Source organism: Camelina sativa, chromosome 17 (assembly GCF_030686135.1).
Source record: "Camelina sativa cultivar CO46 ecotype springtype chromosome 17, ASM3068613v1".
NCBI classification, from domain to species: Eukaryota; Viridiplantae; Streptophyta; class Magnoliopsida; order Brassicales; family Brassicaceae; genus Camelina; species Camelina sativa.
This window is the reverse complement of record NC_141896.1, coordinates 22,044,598-22,064,943: the sequence shown is the minus strand read 5'-3', so window position 1 is coordinate 22,064,943 and position 20,346 is coordinate 22,044,598. Positions and strand designations below refer to the sequence as shown.

Genomic DNA, 20,346 nt, shown 5'->3' with positions numbered 1-20,346 from the left:
AAGATACAGATTGAGCAAGCAAAAGAGAACTGAACAAAAGGTTGTACTACGTACACAAATCGCCTAACACAATAACCTAACATTGTTGATGTGCTTTAAGAGGTAAATCATTATTTTGACTTGGTTTAAAAAAAAAAGAACGAAATCTGAGGAGTTTTCTCAACGAAATTTAAAACGTACATATATCACTTGGCACTTTCTCATTATTAGTCAAATAAAAGGTATTATGTTTTAAAAAATGATGTAGGGAAAATTAATGTTTCTTCTTGCAAAACAATTTTACTTGGGACTAGTTGCTAAACAAAAAAGAGACTGTATACAATAAATAGTCATCAGCCCACCAATGAGCTATGAGGAGCGGAAGCGTTTATACACACACTCCTCGAGTTTCTTTTATTTTGATTTAATTTCTCTTTAAATTTTCTTTGAAACTGTTGTTTAATACTGTACAATTAATTAAGTTGTGTGACTCTCTTCATGTTCAGCTGGTACTGGTAGTTTCTAGTTTGGTTTTGAAGAGTCATCATCTAGATCAATGGAGAAGCAATATGAAAAGAAGATCACGGAAATGGATGAGTTCAGGCCATTGGTTGATGATTATTGGAAGACCACTCAGTCTCTGTTTTTATCTACCTCGACACTGTTTCGTTTCCACAAAAAATTAAAGGGTTTGAAGCCATTGGTTCGGCGTTTGGCGAGAGACCGGTTGAGTAATTTGGAGAAAAGGACTCAGGCTGCGTTTGAGGATCTTTGTGTAAAGCAGACACAGAACTTGACCAATCCAACTGCGGTGACAATTGAGGAGGAGAATGAAGCTTATTTGCGATGGGATCATGTTGCCTCTCTGGAAGAAAAGTTTCTTAAGCAGAGGTCCAAGCTTCATTGGTTGCAGGTTGGAGATAAAAACAACAAAGCGTTTCATAGGGCTGCTGAAACAAGGAAGACAGTGAATACTATGAGTGAAGTAACCTGTCCAAATGGCGTGGTGGCTAAGGGAGAGGATATTAAGCTAGAGGCTGAGAGATATTTTAAAGAATTCCTGCAATTGATACCAACAGATTTCGAGGGGGCTGAGGTTGCTATGCTCCAAGACCTTTTGTCGTATCGTTGTACCGAGGGTGAGCAAGCTCGATTGATTGCGCCTGTCACCACTGCGGAGATCAAACAAGTACTATTTGCTATGCCTAATGATAAGTCTCCTGGCCCGGATGGCTTTACTTCTGAGTTCTACAAGGCTACATGGGATATCATTGGTAATGAATTCTCAATGGCAGTTCAATCTTTTTTTGTCAAAGGTTTCTTGCCAAAAGGGATAAATTCTACTATCTTAGCCCTCATACCAAAGAAACTGGAGGCGATGGAAATGAGGGATTACAGACCTATTTCTTGTTGCAATGTTTTATACAAGGTTATTTCTAAAATCCTTGCGAATCGGTTGAAGATGGTGTTGCCTAATTTCATTGCAGGAAATCAATCAGCTTTTTTTAAAGATCGGTTGTTGATCGAAAACGTGTTGTTAGCAACAGAGTTGGTTAAGAACTATCATAAGGAGACAATATCGGAGCGTTGTGCTATAAAGATAGATATTTCCAAAGCTTTCGACTCAGTTCAATGGCCTTTCCTCTTGAATGTCCTATCAGCTTTACAGTTGCCACCGGAGTTTATTCATTGGATCAAACTATGTATAACAACTGCATCTTTTTCTGTTCAAGTGAATGGTGAGCTAGCGGGGTATTTTCAAAGTAATAGGGGTCTACGGCAAGGCTGCTCTCTATCTCCCTATTTGTTTGTTATTTGTATGGATGTTTTGTCAAAGCTTTTAGACTCCGCTGCTGGTGCAGGCCAATTCGGTTACCACCCGCAGTGTCAAGCCATTAATCTGACACACCTAAGCTTTGCTGATGACCTGATGGTACTTTCTGATGGGAAACCACGATCCATTGAGGGGATTGTGACCGTTTTTGATCACTTTGCTAAGATATCGGGTCTCAAGATTAGTATGGAAAAATCGACAGTTTATCTAGCGGGTGTGGCTGCTACGGACCGTCAGATAATAGAGAACCAGTTTGCTTTTGTGGTGGGAGAGCTGCCTGTTAGATACTTGGGTTTGCCTCTGCTCACTAAAGGTTTTACTACGGCTGATTACACCCCGCTCCTTGAACAGATACGCAAACGTATTGGCTCTTGGACGTCTCGATATCTCTCCTTTGCAGGCCGTTTAAATTAGGTTAGTTCGGTTATATGGAGTGTATGCAACTTCTGGTTAAGTGCATTTCGCTTACCTCGTGCTTGTCTTAGGGAAGTGGAGAAAATTTGCTCTGCTTTTTTGTGGTCTGGGGCTGATTTGAATCCTAAAAAAGCTAAGTTGCCGTGGGATGATGTATGCAAGCCAAGGCGAGAAGGAGGGCTTGGGCTTCGTAGCTTAAAGGAGGCGAACGATGTGTGTTGTCTTAAGTTGGTATGGAGGATTCTCTCTCGTGGTGACTCCTTATGGGTAAAATGGGTTGATCGTTATTTATTAAAGGGGCGATCGTTATGGTCGGTCAATGAAACCACAGGAGTGGGCTCTTGGATTTGGAGAAAGATCCTTAAATATAGAGCGTTGGCTACAACTTTGTGTAAGGTGGAGGTGGGGAATGGCCAGTTGACCTCTTTCTGGTTTGATACTTGGTCGCCCTTAGGCCGGTTAGCAGATGTGGTAGGCGACAGGGGTGCTGTCGAGTTGGGGATTCAGCGCACAATGACAGTAGCAGAGGCATGGTCGGTTAGGCGTAGGCGGAGACCTCGTCTTCCAATCCTCCTCTCTATTGAGGATGCATTACGCTCGCAGTACCAACACAGAACAGAGGAGGCTGATTTGTTTCTGTGGAAAGGCAAGGCGGGTGACTACAAAGCGGATTTCTCTACAGCACACACTTGGAATCATATACGTCGTACTTCTGCAGAGGTTGCCTGGTACCATGTGGTTTGGTTTCCTCACGCTACTCCGAAGTATACTTTTTGTACCTGGTTAGCAGTTCACGACAAGCTGGCAACAAGGGAACGCATGTTGCGGTGGAATATCGGAGCTTCGGGAACCTGTGTGCTTTGTCAACAAAGTCTTGAAACCAGGTCGCATCTGTTCTTTACCTGCAGTTTTACTTCAGACGTGTGGGAAGCGACGGCTAAGGGGGTGCTTCGTACTCGCTACACTACCGACTGGCACCAGCTCCTCACCATTTTAGCAGCCAATCACCGAGATCCTTTGGCCAGATTTTTCACTCGCTACACCTTTCAACTAGCGGTATACACCATCTGGCGGGAACGGAATGGAAGGCGCCATGGTCAGCATCCAAATACACCCGAGCAGTTAATCAAGTGGATTGATCGTCAAGTTAGAGATCAGCTTTTGGCTATCCAACGACAAGGGGATAGGCGGTTCGACAATGGGCTTCAGGCTTGGTTTCAAACTAGAATCTAAGAATAGCTTCTACTTTATCTAATGTAATCTCTAAAAGTTTGTTCAAAAATCCGATGCACTAGTTGTAAAAACGCTATTTTTCTTTGAATATAATTTAACATTAGATTCAAAAAAAAAAAAAAAAAAAAAAAGAAGATCACATTGACGATTAAGAATTTCTCCTCTTTGCAATCTGAGAAATTTTATTCAGATAATTTCGTAGTTGGTGACTCCAGATGGTAAGAAATCTTGTTCTCTAATGTTTTCATTCATTTTAAGGCTTAGGTGATATTGTCCTTTGCTTTTATAGGTTTTGGTTTTTGCTTGCCAGGCATCTTCTGGCCTATCCCAAGGGAAATGGTGGAGATATATATAAATAAAAGTTTGTCTCTATTTCTTTCTGTTGCTGACTCTGAATCTTTGCCTTATGGATGGAAAAGACACGCAAAATTTCGCCTAACTGTTGTTAATCAAATTTCGGAGAAACTCTCTTAACAGGAAGGTAAATCATATTTAAGGTGAAGAGAGTGACTCAGGTTAACTTCAGGGTGATGAAGTGTAGAGAAGACTCTCGGTGGCTTCAATCTCTTGAGCTAACGGAAGAACACGTGAGTTGCACGTGAGACGGTTGACTGGAAGTTATAGTCATCGTTGACTCTGTTTTTAAAGTCTCTCGAGTTTTATCGTTTTGGACAAGTGAGAAGGTTGTTATGATCTGAGAGTTAGTTAGATCAAAGCGAGAAAGAAAACAAAGAGAGAGAGAAGCTTGAGAGATCTTGTAATCGGTTCTGATTAAAAGAAGTTCTAGTGGATTCCGGAAAAAAACCTCCGGCGAGAAGTAGCGTTCCGATTTGGGCGTGAACTCGTAAAACTCGTGGTGTCTCTATTCTCTTTCTTGTTTTTTTCGATTCTCTTTTGTTTGCTGTGTGGTTCGTGTTCGATTCAAAGTTCTTTGTCAGTTATCGGCGAGATAATCTCTTAACATAAGGTTTTGCTTTTCATAGAATCATGTTCCTGCGTGATCCTAGTTATGTGTAGTGCAATGCTTGTTTTGACTAAAGTAGTTACTATGTTTTGTGACATTATTACAGTAGGACAAGACAGGTTTGATCACAAGTCTCTTAGCTGGGGACCTGGGGCTATCAAGGACTGCTTACCCTTACCCAACTTCTTGACATAAATGGTGGGTTTTTGGTGAATGGAGAAGTCAAGATTGTAGCCGAGGTTGGTGTTCTTGAAGTTGTTGGCAAATCAGATGTGTTAGAGGAAACTTCATTACTAAACGAAAGCATCAATGTCGTCAATGGATTTCAAGTTCTTCCTTCACAGGTAAGTAAACTAATTTTATATTACATATCGTAAGAGTCGCTCACAAGGGTTTGTAGGTACGTTTTCAGCTCCCCAAAATCTGCTATCGGATTAGGGATTTACTCTTTTCGTCCATGTTTCACTTGCAGGTAGAATCTGTGAACAGTCTGTTTGAAGAGCACCCAGACATTGCATCAAAATTCGATCTGGAGAACCCACATCTCAGAACAACATACTTGAATAGCCTACTAAGCTTTGACTGAGATTCTGTGCCAATCCCCTGAGAAACTCTCCAATAATGATCTGGCCAACGCATATGCTACACTAATTTGTGTGGCAAAAGCAGGGTTTAAGCTGGATTGGTTGGAGAAGAAACTGAAAGAGGTTGGTGAGTCTAGGCTGCAAGAGATGGAGGAAGAGTTTAAGGAATTGAAGCAAAAGTGCACAAACATGGAGGCTCTGCCGGAATTCTTAAGATGATGTTGTCTGGTGACTTGAAATGTTGTATGCTGATGATAAGTGTTTGGATCTAATTCGTATTTTGGTTTTTGTCCAAGTTTGTCATTGTGGTTTCCCTATTTTTCTTTTATTGCATTTTGTTTCTTGATGTCTTAGTGTCTTTCTCAATTTCATGACGATGATACGTAACTCATACATGTGAAGATGACTAGAGACATTGATGATGCTTACGCTAAGTGTCTTAGTGATGTGAAATCGGTTAATTTCTAACATAGAATAGTGTAAATTTGGAACCTTTAACAATGAATTACTAAATTTCTCCGGAACAGCTGTGCGATGATTGGACATCAAGCTTCTTATTCATCTACCAAAACAACATCCTTATGTGTCTTTAGCTCTCTCTTTTTTTATCTGCTTTAACATGTCCCCTTCCTTTACTGGATCTTCACAATTTGTTCAGAGATCTGTGTCTTTTAACTTCCTCAAGAATCATGTCTCCATACTTCTCTGTTTTCAATTTCCCTATAATACTCTGTCCAACTGCAAATCAAAACCAATGAAGCTTTAAATGGAGTATTTTATCAGAATTGGTGGAAGAAAAAAAAAACTTTCTCAGACTTTGGCGGTAGTACTCCTTTTTGCTTTGACCGTATGATGTCTTGGAACAAGGGAGTTAATCCATCGTGTGTCCTATGTCGGGCCCCGATGGAGACTCATGACCATTTATTTTTCACCAGCAGTTTTTCTACTCGTGTCTGGGAGTCTTTTAGCTCCAAGCTGCTCCAACACCGTTACACTTGTACCTTCACCACGGTTATATCACTCCTTACTGATTCGACTATCAAGGGCACGCATCGCTATCTTTTGAAACTTGTCTTCCAAGCTACTGTTCACTCAATTTGGTCCGAACGAAAGAGACGCAGACACGGGTGAAGTACCTAACTCCCGGGAACAACTTACCAAATTCCTGGACAGGCTGGTGCGTATCTCCTATTCTCTTGACTCACGCAGGCTTGAAGATGGTCCTCGGGTTTGGTTCCAATTGAGAGGCTAACGCTCGTCTGTTTACCTTTCCTTCTTTTGTTCTAAACTTTAATAAAAACGCTCAAAAACATTCCATTCGCGGATGCATATAACGTGACAGGGTCTTTTGGTCTGTTTTTATTTAATAGTATTGATTTAGGGGAAAGTTAGGTTTTCGTGAACCCTTTTCTTGGGACAATATACGTGGCCGCATTAATTAATAAATAGTTCTATGAGGCCACTCTAGCTATGAACTGAGGAGCCAAAGCCTTTCATCTAGATTTCGTATCCAACACGATTCACATTCAAATCGAGGTGACCCTGCGCGTTACTTGTAAAAATTGTTGTGTGTGTGTTTTTCCAACCTTAACAAACTCCTAGTGTTGTAATCAGCATCTCTCAGTTTTCTAGGTTTTGTATTTTCTTGTTTGATAATAAAAAGTTTGGTTGTGTACTTGTGTGCCACTCGGGTTCTAGGGTTTTAACTTATCTTCATGTTCTGCTGGTAGTTTTGGTTGTGAATTGAGTCATCAACATCAAGATCAATGGAAAAGCAATATGAAAAGAAGATCACATGGACGATTAAGAATTTCTCCTCTTTGCAATCTGAGAAAATTTATTCTGATCCATTCGTAGTTGGTGACTCCAAATGGTAAGAAAAATTGGTTCTCTAATGTGTTCGTTCATTTATATTATTGGTTTTGGTTTATAGGTTATGGTTTTTTGCATGCAGGCGTCTTACTGCCTATCCCAACGGAAATGGTGATAGTATTAACAAATGTTTGTCTCTGTTTTTGAGTATTGCTGATTCTGAATCTTTGCCTTCTGGTTGGAAAAGACACGCAAAATATCGCCTAACTGTTGATAATCAAATTTCTGAGAAGCTCTCCAAACAGGGAGGTCAATCTTTCTACATTCGCTATATATTATTTTTCTAAGCCTTACAAATTAAATGTTCCTGCGAGATTCTAGTTATGTGTTGTGCAATGCTTTGTTTTGACTAAAGTAATTACTATATTTTGTGACATTACAGTAGGACAAGACATGTTTGATCACAAGTCTCCCAGCTGGGGACTCGGAGCAATCCTTCCCCTTACCAAACTTGTTTACAACAGTGATGGGTTTTTGGTGAATGGAGAAGTCAAGATTGTAGCCGAGGTTGGCGTTCTTGAAGTTGTTGGCAAATCAGATGTGTTAGAGGAAACTTTATTAGTAAATGAAAGCGTCGAATGCAATGGGTTTCAAGTTCTTCCTTCACAGGTAAAGTACAACTACTTTTAACTACATATAGTAAGGGTCGCCCACTCACTATACAAGCTCCATATATGGTTTGTGGATCTGTTTTCAGATCACCAGAAAAACTCCTATGCTGTTTCACTTGCAGGTAGAATCTGTGAACAGTCTGTTTGAAGAGCACCCAGACATTGCATCAAAAATCAGTGTGGAGAACCCACGTCTGAGAACAACATACTTGAATAGCCTGCTAACCTTGTCTGAGATTCTGTGCCAATCCCCTCAGAAACTCTCCAATAATGATCTGGCCAACGCACATTCAACACTATCTTATTTGACAAAAACGGGGTTTAAGTTGGATTGGTTGGAGAAGAAACTAAAAGAGGCAGGTGAGACTCGGCTGCAACAACTTGAGGAAGAATTGAAGGACTTTAAGCAAAAGTTTTCTTAAGGATGATGTCTTTTGATGAGTTGAGTTGTTATTGGCAGTTAAGAGTTTGGATCTAGTTGGTGTTCTTCTCTTTTTGTTTTGGTACCTTCGTTTCGAAAAAAACAGAGAGTCCTCTTAATCTTGTTGTCATTGAGGTTTCCCTATGTTTCTTTTATTGCCCTTTGTTTCTTGATGGAAAAGAAATTTAAAAATGTCTTAGTGAACATGCTGAGGATACATACTAACTAATAGACCATGCGAAGATGACTCGAGAGACAGTGATGATGCTTACGCAGAGTATGGTAGTAATTACTGTATTTTATGATACTATTAAATCAGTTAATTTCTCACATAAGAATAGAGTGTAAATTTGGAACCTTTACAAGAGAAGAACTAAAATTCTTCGAACAGCTGAGATGATTGGATAAGAAGGTATTTGGTTCATCAAGCTTCTTATTCATCTACCAGAACAACATCCTTATGTGTCTTTAGCTCTCTTTCTTGATCTGCTTTTAGATGTCCCTTTCCTTTGCTGGATCTTCCACAAGTTGCTCAGAGACTGCATTTGTTGTGTCTTTTCACTACCTCAAGAATCTTGTCTGTCTCCATACTTCTCTGTTTTTAATTTTCCTATAATATTCTCCAACTGTAAATCAAAACCAATAAAGCTTTAAATGGAGTATTTTTATGAGAACTGGTGGAAGAAAAAAGAGAACGAAAATTAGAACATCACTTGGTAATCAACACTTTTTCATTATTGGTCAAATAAACGGTGTTAAATGATAGTAATGATTTAGACTTAAAGCAAAAACATACCGCATTAATAAATAGTCCTATCAGCCCACCTATATGAACTATGAGGAGCCGAAGCCTTTCGCATTCGTCAAGTTTTTTGTTTCATCTAGTTTTCATTTGCAACACGATTCACATTCAAAGCGAGGTGACCCTGCGTTTTCTCGAACGTTACTTATAAAAGTTGTTGTGTGTGTGCGTTTCCAACCTTTACTATTCATAGTGTAACTGCTGGTTTTAGTATTTAACTATTCATATTCTGCTGGTAGTTTGGGTCGTGAAGAGTCTTCTTCATCAAGATTAATGGAAAAGCAATATGAAAAAAAAGATTACATGGACGATTAAGAATATTTACTCTTTACAATATTGTGAAATTGTTTCTGATAATTTCGTAGTTGGTGACTCCAAATGGTAAGAAATATTGTTCTCTAATAATTCGTTCATTTTAGGTTTTTTTATTTATTGGTTTTGGTTTGTGCATGCAGGCGTCTTCAGGCCTATAATGTGCATAGAATTAATAGACCTTTCTCTGTGTTTCTCCATGTTGCTGATTCTGAATCTTTGCCGTATGGTTGGAAAAAAACACATCAAATTTCGCATAACTGTTGTTAATCAAACGTCGGAAATTTTTTCCCAACAAAGAGGTAGGTAGATTGTGTTTCTTAAGGCAGACAAAAGCTCATGTTGAATGTTTCTATTTATCATCGACTTGTTGTACTTGTGTTGCTGCAAGATTCTTTTTCATGTGTTGTACAGTTCTTGTTTTGACTTAAGTTCTATGTTTCGTGATTTTACAGTATCTCAAAACTGGTTTGATCGGATGTCTCCCACCGTTGAAATAACGCCCTTCATCATATCATATGAGAAAAACAATGGGTATTTGGTGAATCGAGACGTCAAGATTGTTGCTGAGGTTGGTGTTCTTGAAGTTGTTGGCAAATCGGATGTGTTAGAGGAAAAACTTCATTACTAAATGAAAGCATCAATGTCAATGGATTTCAAGTTCTTCCTTCACAGGTAAGTTCAGTACTTGTAACTATATAATTCACTTCCTTGTATATACAAGCTACATATTTGGTTTGTGGGTATATCCGTATATATGTTTTCATGTCTCTAAAGTCTGCATATCTGAGAAGGTTTCACTTGCAGGTAGAACTTGTGAACAAACTCTTTACAGAGCACCCAGACATTGCATCAAAAATCCGTCTGGAGAACCAGTATCTGAGAACAACATACTTTATTTGCCTACTAAGCTTGACTGAGATTTTATGCCAGTCCCCAGAGAAAGTCTCCAATGATGATCTGTCCAAGGCATATTCAACACTATCTTATGTGACAAAGTCAGGGTTTAAATTAGATTGGCTGGAGAAGTTGGTGAGACTCGTGTGCAAGAGATTGAGGAAGAATTGAAGAACATGAAGCAAAAGTGTGAAGACATGGAGGCTCTGCTGGAGTTCTTACGATGGTCTTGTTTTATGACTTGAAAATTTTGTAGGTATATAGTTAAGAGCTTGGATCTAATTTGGTGGTTTCGTCTATTTCTTTATGTCTTTACTTCGGAAGTTGGAACTGAGTCGTTAATCTTGGGGAAGATCAAGAGACTTGTTTTCATTGAAGTTTCCCTATGTTTATTTATTGCACTTTGTTTCTCAAAGAGAACATTAAAAAAATGTGTTAGTGTCCTTAAGTTTGAACCGTGACAGTTGGCTGAACCGTGACAGTTGGCACACGAAGGTAGTCAATTTAACATCAGAGATCTTAAGAAGTGCGAGTTCTTGGAACATTTACCAGAGCCAGAGGCTATGATGCTATTGGAATACCAGCTTCTGATCGATACTGTAAGAAAGCAGAGCCAAGGACCTGGCCTTGTGGAGAAAATACAGGACATTGACTGTTATGTTTTTCGGTTTAGTGTTGAGAGCAATGTCCTCTTAATTAATACCGGAGATGAAGACCAAGAGGCTTAAGTTGTCATTGTCTCATTGAGGTTTCCCAATATTTTCCTTTTTTGCACTTTGATTCTTGATGGTAAAAGAAAGCAAATTTTTTTTTCTTAGTGTCCTTAAAGTTTGAACTGTGACAGCTAGCACACGAAGGTAGTCAGTTTAAACATCAATTCATGTTGACGATGGATATGAAGATGATTAGAGATAGTGATGACGCTTATGCAGAGATAATTCGTAATTCTTTGTTTCATGGAAACTACAGGGCATGTAAGATTTGGTTTGGAGGTTTATAAAGCTTCACTTCCAAGAGGAAGAAAAACAATTGAGAGACTCACAAAATATTGAGAGCTTCACAAATCACAACGTTCTTCTTGCATCTTTTTCTTTGGACTTAAAAAGTAAAAAAAAAAAATTTACTAGGGAGTAGTTCTTACAAAAAAAAATATTATTATATTTACTACTAGCAATCGACCCGCGCTACGCGCAGTAGTTAGATTAAGGTGTATTCCGAATTTTGTTGTGTATATTTTTTTTTGGTTTTTGTAAATTCATCTTTACGTTTGTTTTTGTATTTAATTTTGGTTGCTTATGTTGTTTTGTTGGATATTTTAATAAAAATATGTTTTGCAGTAAGTATAATTTAGTTTGCGGTTTTTAAAGGAAAAGTTGAGATCATCTTGTGTGTTTATAATGTTTTTTTAAAAAATTATTATTAGAAGTTAACATTGTTTAGTTGAAGTTGTTGTTTTGTTGTAGCTGTTAGTTGTCATTAATTTATTATTATTTTCCATTTTGTGGTTGAATTGTTATTTAATATTTTCATATGTATTTTGTAAACTGTTGGAGTAATTTTTTTGTCAATGTTTTAGTTTTTGGAGTGAAAAATATTGTAGATTTTATTAAGAAAAATAAATAAAATAAATAACTTACATTCCTCTTTTCTAGGCTATTTTTTGTTTGTTTCATTCGGGCTCAATTTCTTTGTAAGGCTTATAATTTGTGGGTTTATTGGGCCATTATTTGTATGTTATTGAGTTGAAATTGATTTGATCTTTTTCAAAATCCGATGTCCTTGTGAACGGATAGGAGAAGAGCAATTTTCCGATCTAGAGGTCTGTTTGAGGATTGAACTTATGTCTTTGATGCTCGTAATCGTTTTTTCAGTCATTCCTATCGTAATCGTTTTCTCTTGATTTTTTTTTGGGGGGTTTACGTATTTGGTTGATTCCTTGCTCGCTTCGCATCTGTTGGGAATATTTGATTATCCCTTGTTGATTTTGTTAAAGGTGAATGTCAATTGGGTTGCAAATTTGTTTATATGAAAATATGTTGGCTTCTTTAGGTTCCCTAATTAAGTTGTGAGTTGTTTTGTGTTATTTGTTGTAATTGTTTTTCCCGTTTGTCCTGTGAGTGATTTTTTCGATTCGATGTGAGTTGTGCTTTGGGGAAAATTAATTTTCTTGTTTATCTTGCTGTAATTTTATAAAGTTCGGGTTGTTTTTTTTGTTTCTTCGGTTGTCTTTTTCATATAATTTTGTGTTACGGTTATTTGATTATGGCATTCATATATCTGAATCTTTTTAGTTTATTAAATGTATGTTCATTTCTTTACGTCTTTGTCTTTGGTGATGGATTTGTGAAGTGCTGCCAAATGTGTTTTACCCACATTTGGTTGTGAACCACTCAGGGTTTTAGGAAAAAACCTAATCGTCATCAAGAACAATGGAAAAACAATATGAAGAGAAGATCACATGGACGTTTAAGAATTTCTCTTCTTTACAATCTGAGAAAATTTATTCTGATCAATTCGTAGTTGGTGACCTCCAAATGGTAAGAAAACTTGTTTTTTCTATTGTTTTCGTCTATCATAGGTTTACCGTTTACGTGGTATTTGTCCTTTTTGCTTTATTTGTTTTGGTTTTTGCATGCAGGCGTCTTCTGGCCTATCCCAAGGATAATTGGCATAGTATTAATAAATGTTTGTCTCTGTTTCTGGATGTTGCTGATTCTAAATCGTTGCCTTGTGGATGGAAAAGACACGCAAGATATCGCCTAACTGTTGTTAATCAAATTTCAGAGAAACTCTTCAAGCATAGAGGTGACGAATCTCTGGACACACTCTCGCTAGATTGTTTTTATAAGGCAGACAAAGGAAAGTTCATATTTTGTGTTATACTTGGCATGGTACTTTATGTAGCTGCGAGATTTTAGTTATGAGTTGTGCAATTCCTGTTTAGACTAAAGCTTTATGCTTCGTGACTTTACAGTATCACAAAAGTGGTTTGATGAAAAGTCTGCCAGCATAGGTTACCCATCAATGCTTCCCCTTACCAAACTTGCTAATGGGTTTTTAATGAACGGAGAAGTCAAGATTGTAGCCGAGGTTGGTGTTCTTGAAGTTCATGGCAAATCAGATGTGTTAGAGGAAACTTCATTAGTTAATGAAAGCATCAACGTCAATGGATTTCAAGTTCTTCCCTCACAGGTACATAGAAAATGTTTTTCAAACAAAAAACAAATTGTAAGAGTCAGTCTCTATAGTTCAGATTCTTGCATGTATATATCCAGGTTTGTGGGTCTGTTTTCAGGTCTGCAAAAATTCCTATCTGATACTTGCAGGTGGAAACTGTGAACAATCTCTTTGAAAAGCACCCAGACATTGCATCAAAATTCCGTCTAGAGAACCACATACTTGAATCAATGTGCTACTAATCCGACTGAGATTCTATACCAGTCCCCTCAGAAACTCTCCAATCTTGATCTCGCCAATGCATATTGTACCCTACCTTCTAAATATCTATATTAAGTTGGATTGGTTGGAGAAGAAACTGAAAGAGGTTGGTAAGACTCGGCTGCAACAACATGAGAAAGAGTTGAAGGAATTAAAGGACTTGAAGGAAGAGTTTATGCTAGAGTTTTGACGATGAGGATGACTTGAGTCGAGTTTAGCCCGTTAAGAGTTTGGATCTAATTTGTGTGTTTTAGTTTTTAAAAAACAATGTCCTCTTAATCTTGGAGAAGAAGATCAAGAGGCTTATTAAATTGTCATTGAGGGTTTCCCTATCTTTCTTTTATTAATGCACTTTCTTTTAATAGATGCAGCCGCATCAATAATTAGTCCAATTAGCCAAACCTAAGAGCTGTGAGGGGCGTTTTACATTCCTCAAGTTTCCGTAATCAACACGGTTCCCATTCAAAACCTACAAGGTGCTTTTAAAACGAAGAGACCCTGCCTAGGTGATATATAAAATGAATATATATCAGATTGGCCACTATCAGATCAGACAAGCATTACACCACTGAAGAAGCAGGTCTGGAAGGTTAAAACATCAAGAAAGATTAAACATTTCCTCTGGCAGGTACTATCGGGAGCACTGGCAGCGAATGGAAGGCTAGCGGAGAGACATTGCGGGACTGACAAGTCGTGTCCCAGATGTGGAGAGGAGGAGTCGATTAACCACCTTCTTTTTGAGTGCCCTCCGGCGTTACAGGTATGGGCTCTTTGTTCCATCCCTTCCCCTCCGGGCTTGTTCCCGTGTTCCTCTCTATTTACAAATATAGACCATCTACTATGGCGAGCAAAAGAACAAGGAGTGTCAGATGAACAGCTAGCGATTTTTCCCTGGGTCTTTGGTATCTATGGAAGGCGAGAAATGAGAAGATGTTTAATGGTAAAGATATTACCCCTCTGGATACCCTCGAACTCGCCTCCTCAGAGGCTATGGCTTGGAAGATGGCGCAGATAGTGGAAGCTTATGAAGAATCGGAGGTCAGTTATGAGGATGTGGCAGATGGAGAAGAGGTGTGCTTGGGCGAAACTAAGTGCCAAATAGATGCGTCCTGGGATGAAAGTGATCGTTTCTCGGGTGTGGGTTTTGTTTTACTCAGTGCCGGCCCTCATTTCGGGTTAAAATGCACAAGGAAGTTCCTTTCGGTGCTTCATGCGGAGCTAGCAGCTCTAATATGGGCGATGGAATCTGTTCTTCAGCTGGGATTAGTGTCAGTTCATTTTGAGACAGATTGTGCGAGTATCCCAAAAGTAATTGAGGAGTTTGAGGAATGGCCTAATTTTTCCACGGAGTTAGATACTTTCTTTAGTTTAAGAGATAAGTTTTCAGTGTTTACAATTTCACATATTCCTAGAGCTGTAAACATCCGTGCAGACCGCCTTGCAAAGGGCGCTCGGGCACGAGGTGAACTCTTTTCCCATGTAGACTATCAGGTTCCGGAGTGGTTGGCTGTTGAAACCAACCTATTCGAACATGAGTAATAAAATATGGTATTTTTTGAGGTAAAATAAAAAAGTTGGTTATGTGATGTGATCCACGAGGTAAACCACAATTATATCAGACTTGGTGGGAGGAAAAAAATAACGAAAACTAGAAAATCTATACTAGTATTTTTTACAACAGTTTTTTACCATTTAAATCTGTTTTGGAAAGTCTGAGCATTTAATATTATTAAATACTAGGATGTCGGCCCGTGCGTTACCGCACGGGAAAGTGAAAACTTGAAATGATTAACATTGTTAATTTCACATTTCGAGTGAATTTTTTTTGGTAATTTTTAAATGTATAATATAAAAGTCATAAATAATGACTAAGATGAATTAACCAATTAGTTAAATAAAATATTTGTTATATATGAAAATGAAAAATTGATTCAGTGACAATAAGAGAATAATATTAAAGATATATAAATTTAGGTTTACTGAATCATACTCAGATAATCAATTTTAAAAGATATTCACATAGCATAAAATTTGAAATATTATTCTATCGAAATTTATAAAAAAATAATAAGAGAATGAGGAAGAAAGAGCTCATAGCTGCAACTGCAACCAACCAAATTGACTAAAAATATAAATTTATGAAAAATTAGAAATCACCATTAATTACCTAAATTAGTACTTGAAAGAGATGATCAATACAATTAGATGGAAAACGACATTAAACAAAAGTTAGATTAATGAATCAATAAATAAAACAATCTAAATTTTTTAACAAAGATGAGTGAATTAATGTCGATAATAAATTGAAAGAAAATAATACTCAGAATTTTTAAATTTAGAGGTATTAAACAATAGTCAAATAACAAAAAAACTCTTTTCAAGGTCCATAAATATAAAAAAATATATATATATATATATATATATAAACAAAAAGGTGTGAAACAAAAATGTGTGAAAACTAACAAATGTGAACATTGAAAGTTGGGAGTACGACGAAGAAACACAATTGTTGGATCAAAATATTGCAACTTTTAAGATCATTAACAAATCTAAACAGTTAGATGAGATAATAAAAATAATTTCATTTGTTATATTAAAATTTACCCCTAAATGTGAATTTGCTATAATATATAAACATGTAAATCTATGATTTTATATTATATTAAAATTTGTTGTATGTTATTTATAAATTGTATTTTTGTTATAATACACTGATTTATATTTATTTACAAATCTTTTATGTATGTTACCATTAATTTGTTTTTACACTTAAATATACTATATGTTACATATATATTCATCCACCTATAAAATATTTGTATAAACACATTAAAACAACTATTTTACTTTCACTTCTGCATAGTTTTTTAATTACTAAAATTGTGCCTCAAAAAATATTTCGTATAAAAAATATATTACATAATATACTAATTATAATCAATGATGTATCATCACAATAGTGTATGACCACCATGGAAAAAACATCGGCTCCTCCCTCATCTCTTATGGAGAGAACCTTGCGTCCAACCTCTTCCACCATGGAGAGAACCTTGGCCCCACCTTCCTCACTTGGGGAGATAACCTTGCGTCAAACCTCCTCCACCTTACTTCTTTGGAGAGATAACCTTGTGTCCAACCTTCTACACCATAGAGAGAACCTCGGTTCTGCCCTCCTTCTGTGTGGACAGAACATGTTCACGTCTTTTTGCTATCTCAAAATGACTTGCTCCGACAACTAATGAAAGTAAAAACTTTTTTTCTAACGTCACAAATTTTTTTATATAAAACCAATGATATTTTCTTTTGTTTTTTCCTCACTTTCTCTATTTTACTTTTATATAAAAAAATTTTACGGTAGATTTTGAATTTTTACATTTTTATTTTTAAAATTTTAATAAATTTAGATTTGACATGTGTCAACATCTGAATAATATAATTGACAAATGTCATGATCTTGTTAATTAGTAATTTTGACATCAAACTTTATATAATAAGATATAATGTTTAAAACTTAATATAGATATTTAGAAGATTTATTCCAAATTTAAATTAATATAAATCTTTGTTTGAATTTAATTTTTAATTGTTGTGAATCATCATATGATACATGAAATTAATAAAAATGTATCTTTTCTATACATATTGTGATTTGAATTTTTTTAAACGGACATATATTACTCAACTAATATAAAAACTGTGTCTTCAACATACATATATAGTAAATTTATCGTATATAGTAAATTTTAAATTTTTAAGAAGTTCAAAATATAGAATTGATATATCTAAACTTAAAATTAAAAATATTTAAAAATATTAAAAGTTAAAGAACACTGACGAGTTATTTCATGACGGGTTATATATCTGACGGACGATTTTGAATAATAAAAAAAAATTATTGTGCGATATACTGCGGGTTACATACTAAATTACTACTAGAATTAACAAAATAGTATATTAGCAAAATTCATATTAAAATAATATTCCCTCCATTTCAAAATATAAGATGTTTTGGAGAAGTTTTTTGTTTCACAATATATATAAGATGTTTTTAAATTTCTATGCAACTTTTAGATTAGTTTAGTATTTTATATTATGTAGTATTGTTTCTAATTGGTTGAACTTGTCAAAAGTAAAGACTTCTTAATATGGGTGCTTTAGTTAAAACAACCTATATTTTGAAACAGAGGGAGTACATTAACAAAAGATTAAAATAAAATTTTGCCCCACGATATATCGCGGGTCATAATCTAGTCACTTGATATAAGTCAAGTAAACGGTGTTAATGAAAGCTTTTTTTTGTTCTTGAAACTCTCCTTTTGGACTAAAACCAAACCAAAATATGAAAACCAAACCAAACTACTAGCATAACATGAAGATAAGTTATGTACCTTTTGTACACATGTCATAAGAGTTGCTCACTATTCAAGCTGCATATATATATATATATATATATATGGTTTACTTTGTACATCGATTTTTTTCAGGTAGAATCTGTGAACAATCTTTTTAAAAACCACCCTGACATTGCTTCAAAATTCAGTCTTAAGTGCACGCATCTGAGAACAGCATACTTGAATAGCATACTAAGCTTTACTGAGAGCCTGTGCCAGTCCCCTGACGAACTCTCAAATGCTGATCTGGCCAACGCATATGCTACACTAATTTGTGTGGCAAAAGCAGGGTTTAAGTTGGATTGGCTGGACAAGAAGCTGAAAGAGGTTGTCCAGACTTGGGAGCGAGACATTGAGAAAGAGTTAAAGGATATGAATCAAAAGTGCGCAGACATTGAGAAAGAGTTGAAGGATATGAATCAAAAGTACGCAGACATGGAGGCTCTGCTGGAGTTCTTACGATGATCTTGCTGGAGTTCTTACGATGATCTTGTTTGGTGGTTTGAATTGTTGTAGGCAGTGGAGAGTTTGGCTCTAACCTGGTGATTTGGTGTTTTTGTTTTGAAACTTCTTGTCATTCATTGCGCTTAATAAATTAATAACCTGGTGATTGTTGCTAATTAATATGTTTCTTTCATTGCGCTTTGTTTCTTGATGGAAAAAAATTAAAAAATGTCTTAGTGTCTCAGTTCATGCTTATGTTACATATTATTATTGACTTACACATGTGAAGATGCTACTGCTCATGCAGAGTATGTTAGTACTTATTTTTTTCTGATAAGAAATCGGTTAATTTCTTATATAAAAATAGTGTAAATTTGGAACCTTTAACAAAGAAGGACTAAAATTCTCATAATAACTGCAATGATTGGATAAGAAAGTAAGTGATTCATCAAGCTTCTTCTTCATTGCTGCTCTCTACCAAAACAACATCTTTCTGTGTCTTAGCTCTCTTTCTTGATCTACTTTCACATGTCCCTTCCTTTGTTGGATCTTTAACAATGTGTTCAGAGGCTGCATCGTGTCTCATCACTTCTTCTAGAATCCTGTCTCCATACTTTTCTGTTTTAAATTTTCCTATAATTTTCTCCAACTGCAAATCAAACCAATAAAACTTTAAAGGCAAGCTATCAAACGTGAAATAAAAAGAATAAAACGCAAAATATAGACAATGATCTTACCAATACCGAGTCAACAATCAGTTTTATCACAACATGTTCTATCTCGTCTCTCTTTAACTCAGCACCTAGGTTTAACCACAGAGTTTAGAATCAACAACAACAACAAAAACATAATGCAGCTCAAACTAATAAATGAAAAAAAAAAACGAGACTAACTTAGATCCTTGTGCTTATTTCTGAGTTTGTCACCCAGCTGTAACATCGTCACTCTTTGATCCTTGGCTTGCGTTTCTTGCACCATCGTAACCACGAGCTTCGCTAGGTCTGCAAAAATTCATGACACCGAAAAAACAGATGTTCTATGTTTCGTGCCATTACAGTGGGACAACCCTGGTTTGATATGAACACTCCTAGTTATGGTTCCCAAGCAATGCTTCCCCTTACCAAACTTCTTGACGTAAATGGTGGGTTTTCGGTTAAGGGAGAAGTCAAGATTGTAGCCGAGGTTGGCGTTCTTGAAGTTGTTGGCAAATCAGATGTGTTAGAGGAAACTTCATTACTAAATGAAAGCATCGATGTCAATGGGTTTCAAGTTCTTCCTTCACAGGTAAGTTAAGTACTTTACACATGTCATAAGAGTTGCTCACTATTCAAGCTGCATGTATATATGGTTTAACTTTGTACATCGATTTTTTTCAGGTAGAATCTGTGAAGAGTCTTTTTGAAAACCACCCTGACATTGCATCAAAATTCCGTCTTAAGTGCACGCATTTGAGAACAGCATACTTGAATAGCATACTAAACTTGACCGAGAGCTTGTGCCAGTCCCCTGAGGAACTCTCCAATGCTGATCTGGCCAATGCATACTCTACACTAACTTGTGTGACAAAAGCGGGGTTTAAGTTGGACTGGTTGGAGAAGAAACTGAAAGAGGTTGCTGAGGCTCGGCTGCAAGAGATTGAGGAAGAATTGGTGGACATGAAGCAAAAGTGCGTTGACAAAGAGGCTCTGTTGGATTCCATAAGATGATGTTGTTTGATGATTTGAGTTGTCATAGACAGTGAAAAGTTTGGATCTAATTGGTGTTTTGATCGCTTTGTTTTTAGTCTTACAGTACTCTTTAATTTTGGTGAATTTCAAAGAGACTTGCTGTCATTGAGGTTTCCCTATGTTTATTTAATTTCACTTTGTTTCTTGATGGAAAAGGAATTAAAAAAAAATGTCTTAGTGTCACAATAATTGGTCTTATCAGCCCACCAATGAGCTATGAGGAGCCAAAGCGATTCACATTCCTCTAGTTTTTGTAATCGACGCCAAGACTCCCATTCAAACCCTATTAAATGTTTTTAAAGCAAAGTGACCATGCGTTTTCTCGAACGTTATGTGGCCTACTTATAAAGATTGTTGTGCGTGTGTATTGTGCCAAGTCTTGTAAAAGCTTCGAGTTTGTAGTGTAATCTTACTCTCTCTTAT

The 20,346-nt window shown here is 36.5% G+C and overlaps 2 protein-coding genes and 3 pseudogenes across 2 annotated transcripts; all 5 read left to right on the top strand.

Annotated features, from left to right (window-relative positions):
- Positions 1–535: 535 nt before the first annotated feature.
- LOC147924176 (uncharacterized) lies at positions 536–5,227 on the top strand (annotated as a pseudogene).
- Positions 5,228–6,774: 1,547 nt separating this feature from the next.
- On the top strand, positions 6,775–7,913 carry LOC104757795 (MATH domain and coiled-coil domain-containing protein At1g31400-like). The gene is made up of 4 exons (XM_087496654.1): positions 6,775–6,881; positions 6,963–7,129; positions 7,263–7,489; positions 7,578–7,913. The coding sequence occupies exons 1-4, from the start codon at positions 6,775–6,777 to the stop codon at positions 7,911–7,913; spliced, it is 837 nt and encodes a 278-aa protein (XP_087352780.1).
- A 1,087-nt stretch (positions 7,914–9,000) lies between these two features.
- Positions 9,001–10,923, top strand: LOC109129929 (MATH domain and coiled-coil domain-containing protein At1g31390-like; annotated as a pseudogene).
- Positions 10,924–12,352: 1,429 nt separating this feature from the next.
- On the top strand, positions 12,353–18,217 carry LOC109129928 (MATH domain and coiled-coil domain-containing protein At1g31400-like; annotated as a pseudogene).
- A 1,041-nt stretch (positions 18,218–19,258) lies between these two features.
- On the top strand, positions 19,259–19,902 carry LOC109129851 (TRAF-like family protein). Its single transcript, XM_019238808.2, has 2 exons — positions 19,259–19,480; positions 19,573–19,902. Exons 1-2 carry the CDS (start codon positions 19,274–19,276, stop codon positions 19,900–19,902), a joined length of 537 nt encoding a protein of 178 aa, XP_019094353.2. The 5' UTR covers positions 19,259–19,273.
- The last annotated feature ends 444 nt before the right edge of the window (positions 19,903–20,346 follow it).

Bases quoted from the DNA above. Each gene is read 5' to 3' on its own strand.
- LOC104757795 (XM_087496654.1), top strand. From the start codon at position 6,775: ATGGAAAAGCAATATGAAAAGAAGATCACATGGACGATTAAGAATTTC. The intron at 6,882-6,962 runs GTAAGAAAAATT...TTTTGCATGCAG, and splicing joins GTAGTTGGTGACTCCAAATG to GCGTCTTACTGCCTATCCCA. The intron at 7,490-7,577 runs GTAAAGTACAAC...ATCTGTTTTCAG, and splicing joins TTCAAGTTCTTCCTTCACAG to ATCACCAGAAAAACTCCTAT.
- LOC109129851 (XM_019238808.2), top strand. From the start codon at position 19,274: ATGAACACTCCTAGTTATGGTTCCCAAGCAATGCTTCCCCTTACCAAA. The intron at 19,481-19,572 runs GTAAGTTAAGTA...GATTTTTTTCAG, and splicing joins TTCAAGTTCTTCCTTCACAG to GTAGAATCTGTGAAGAGTCT.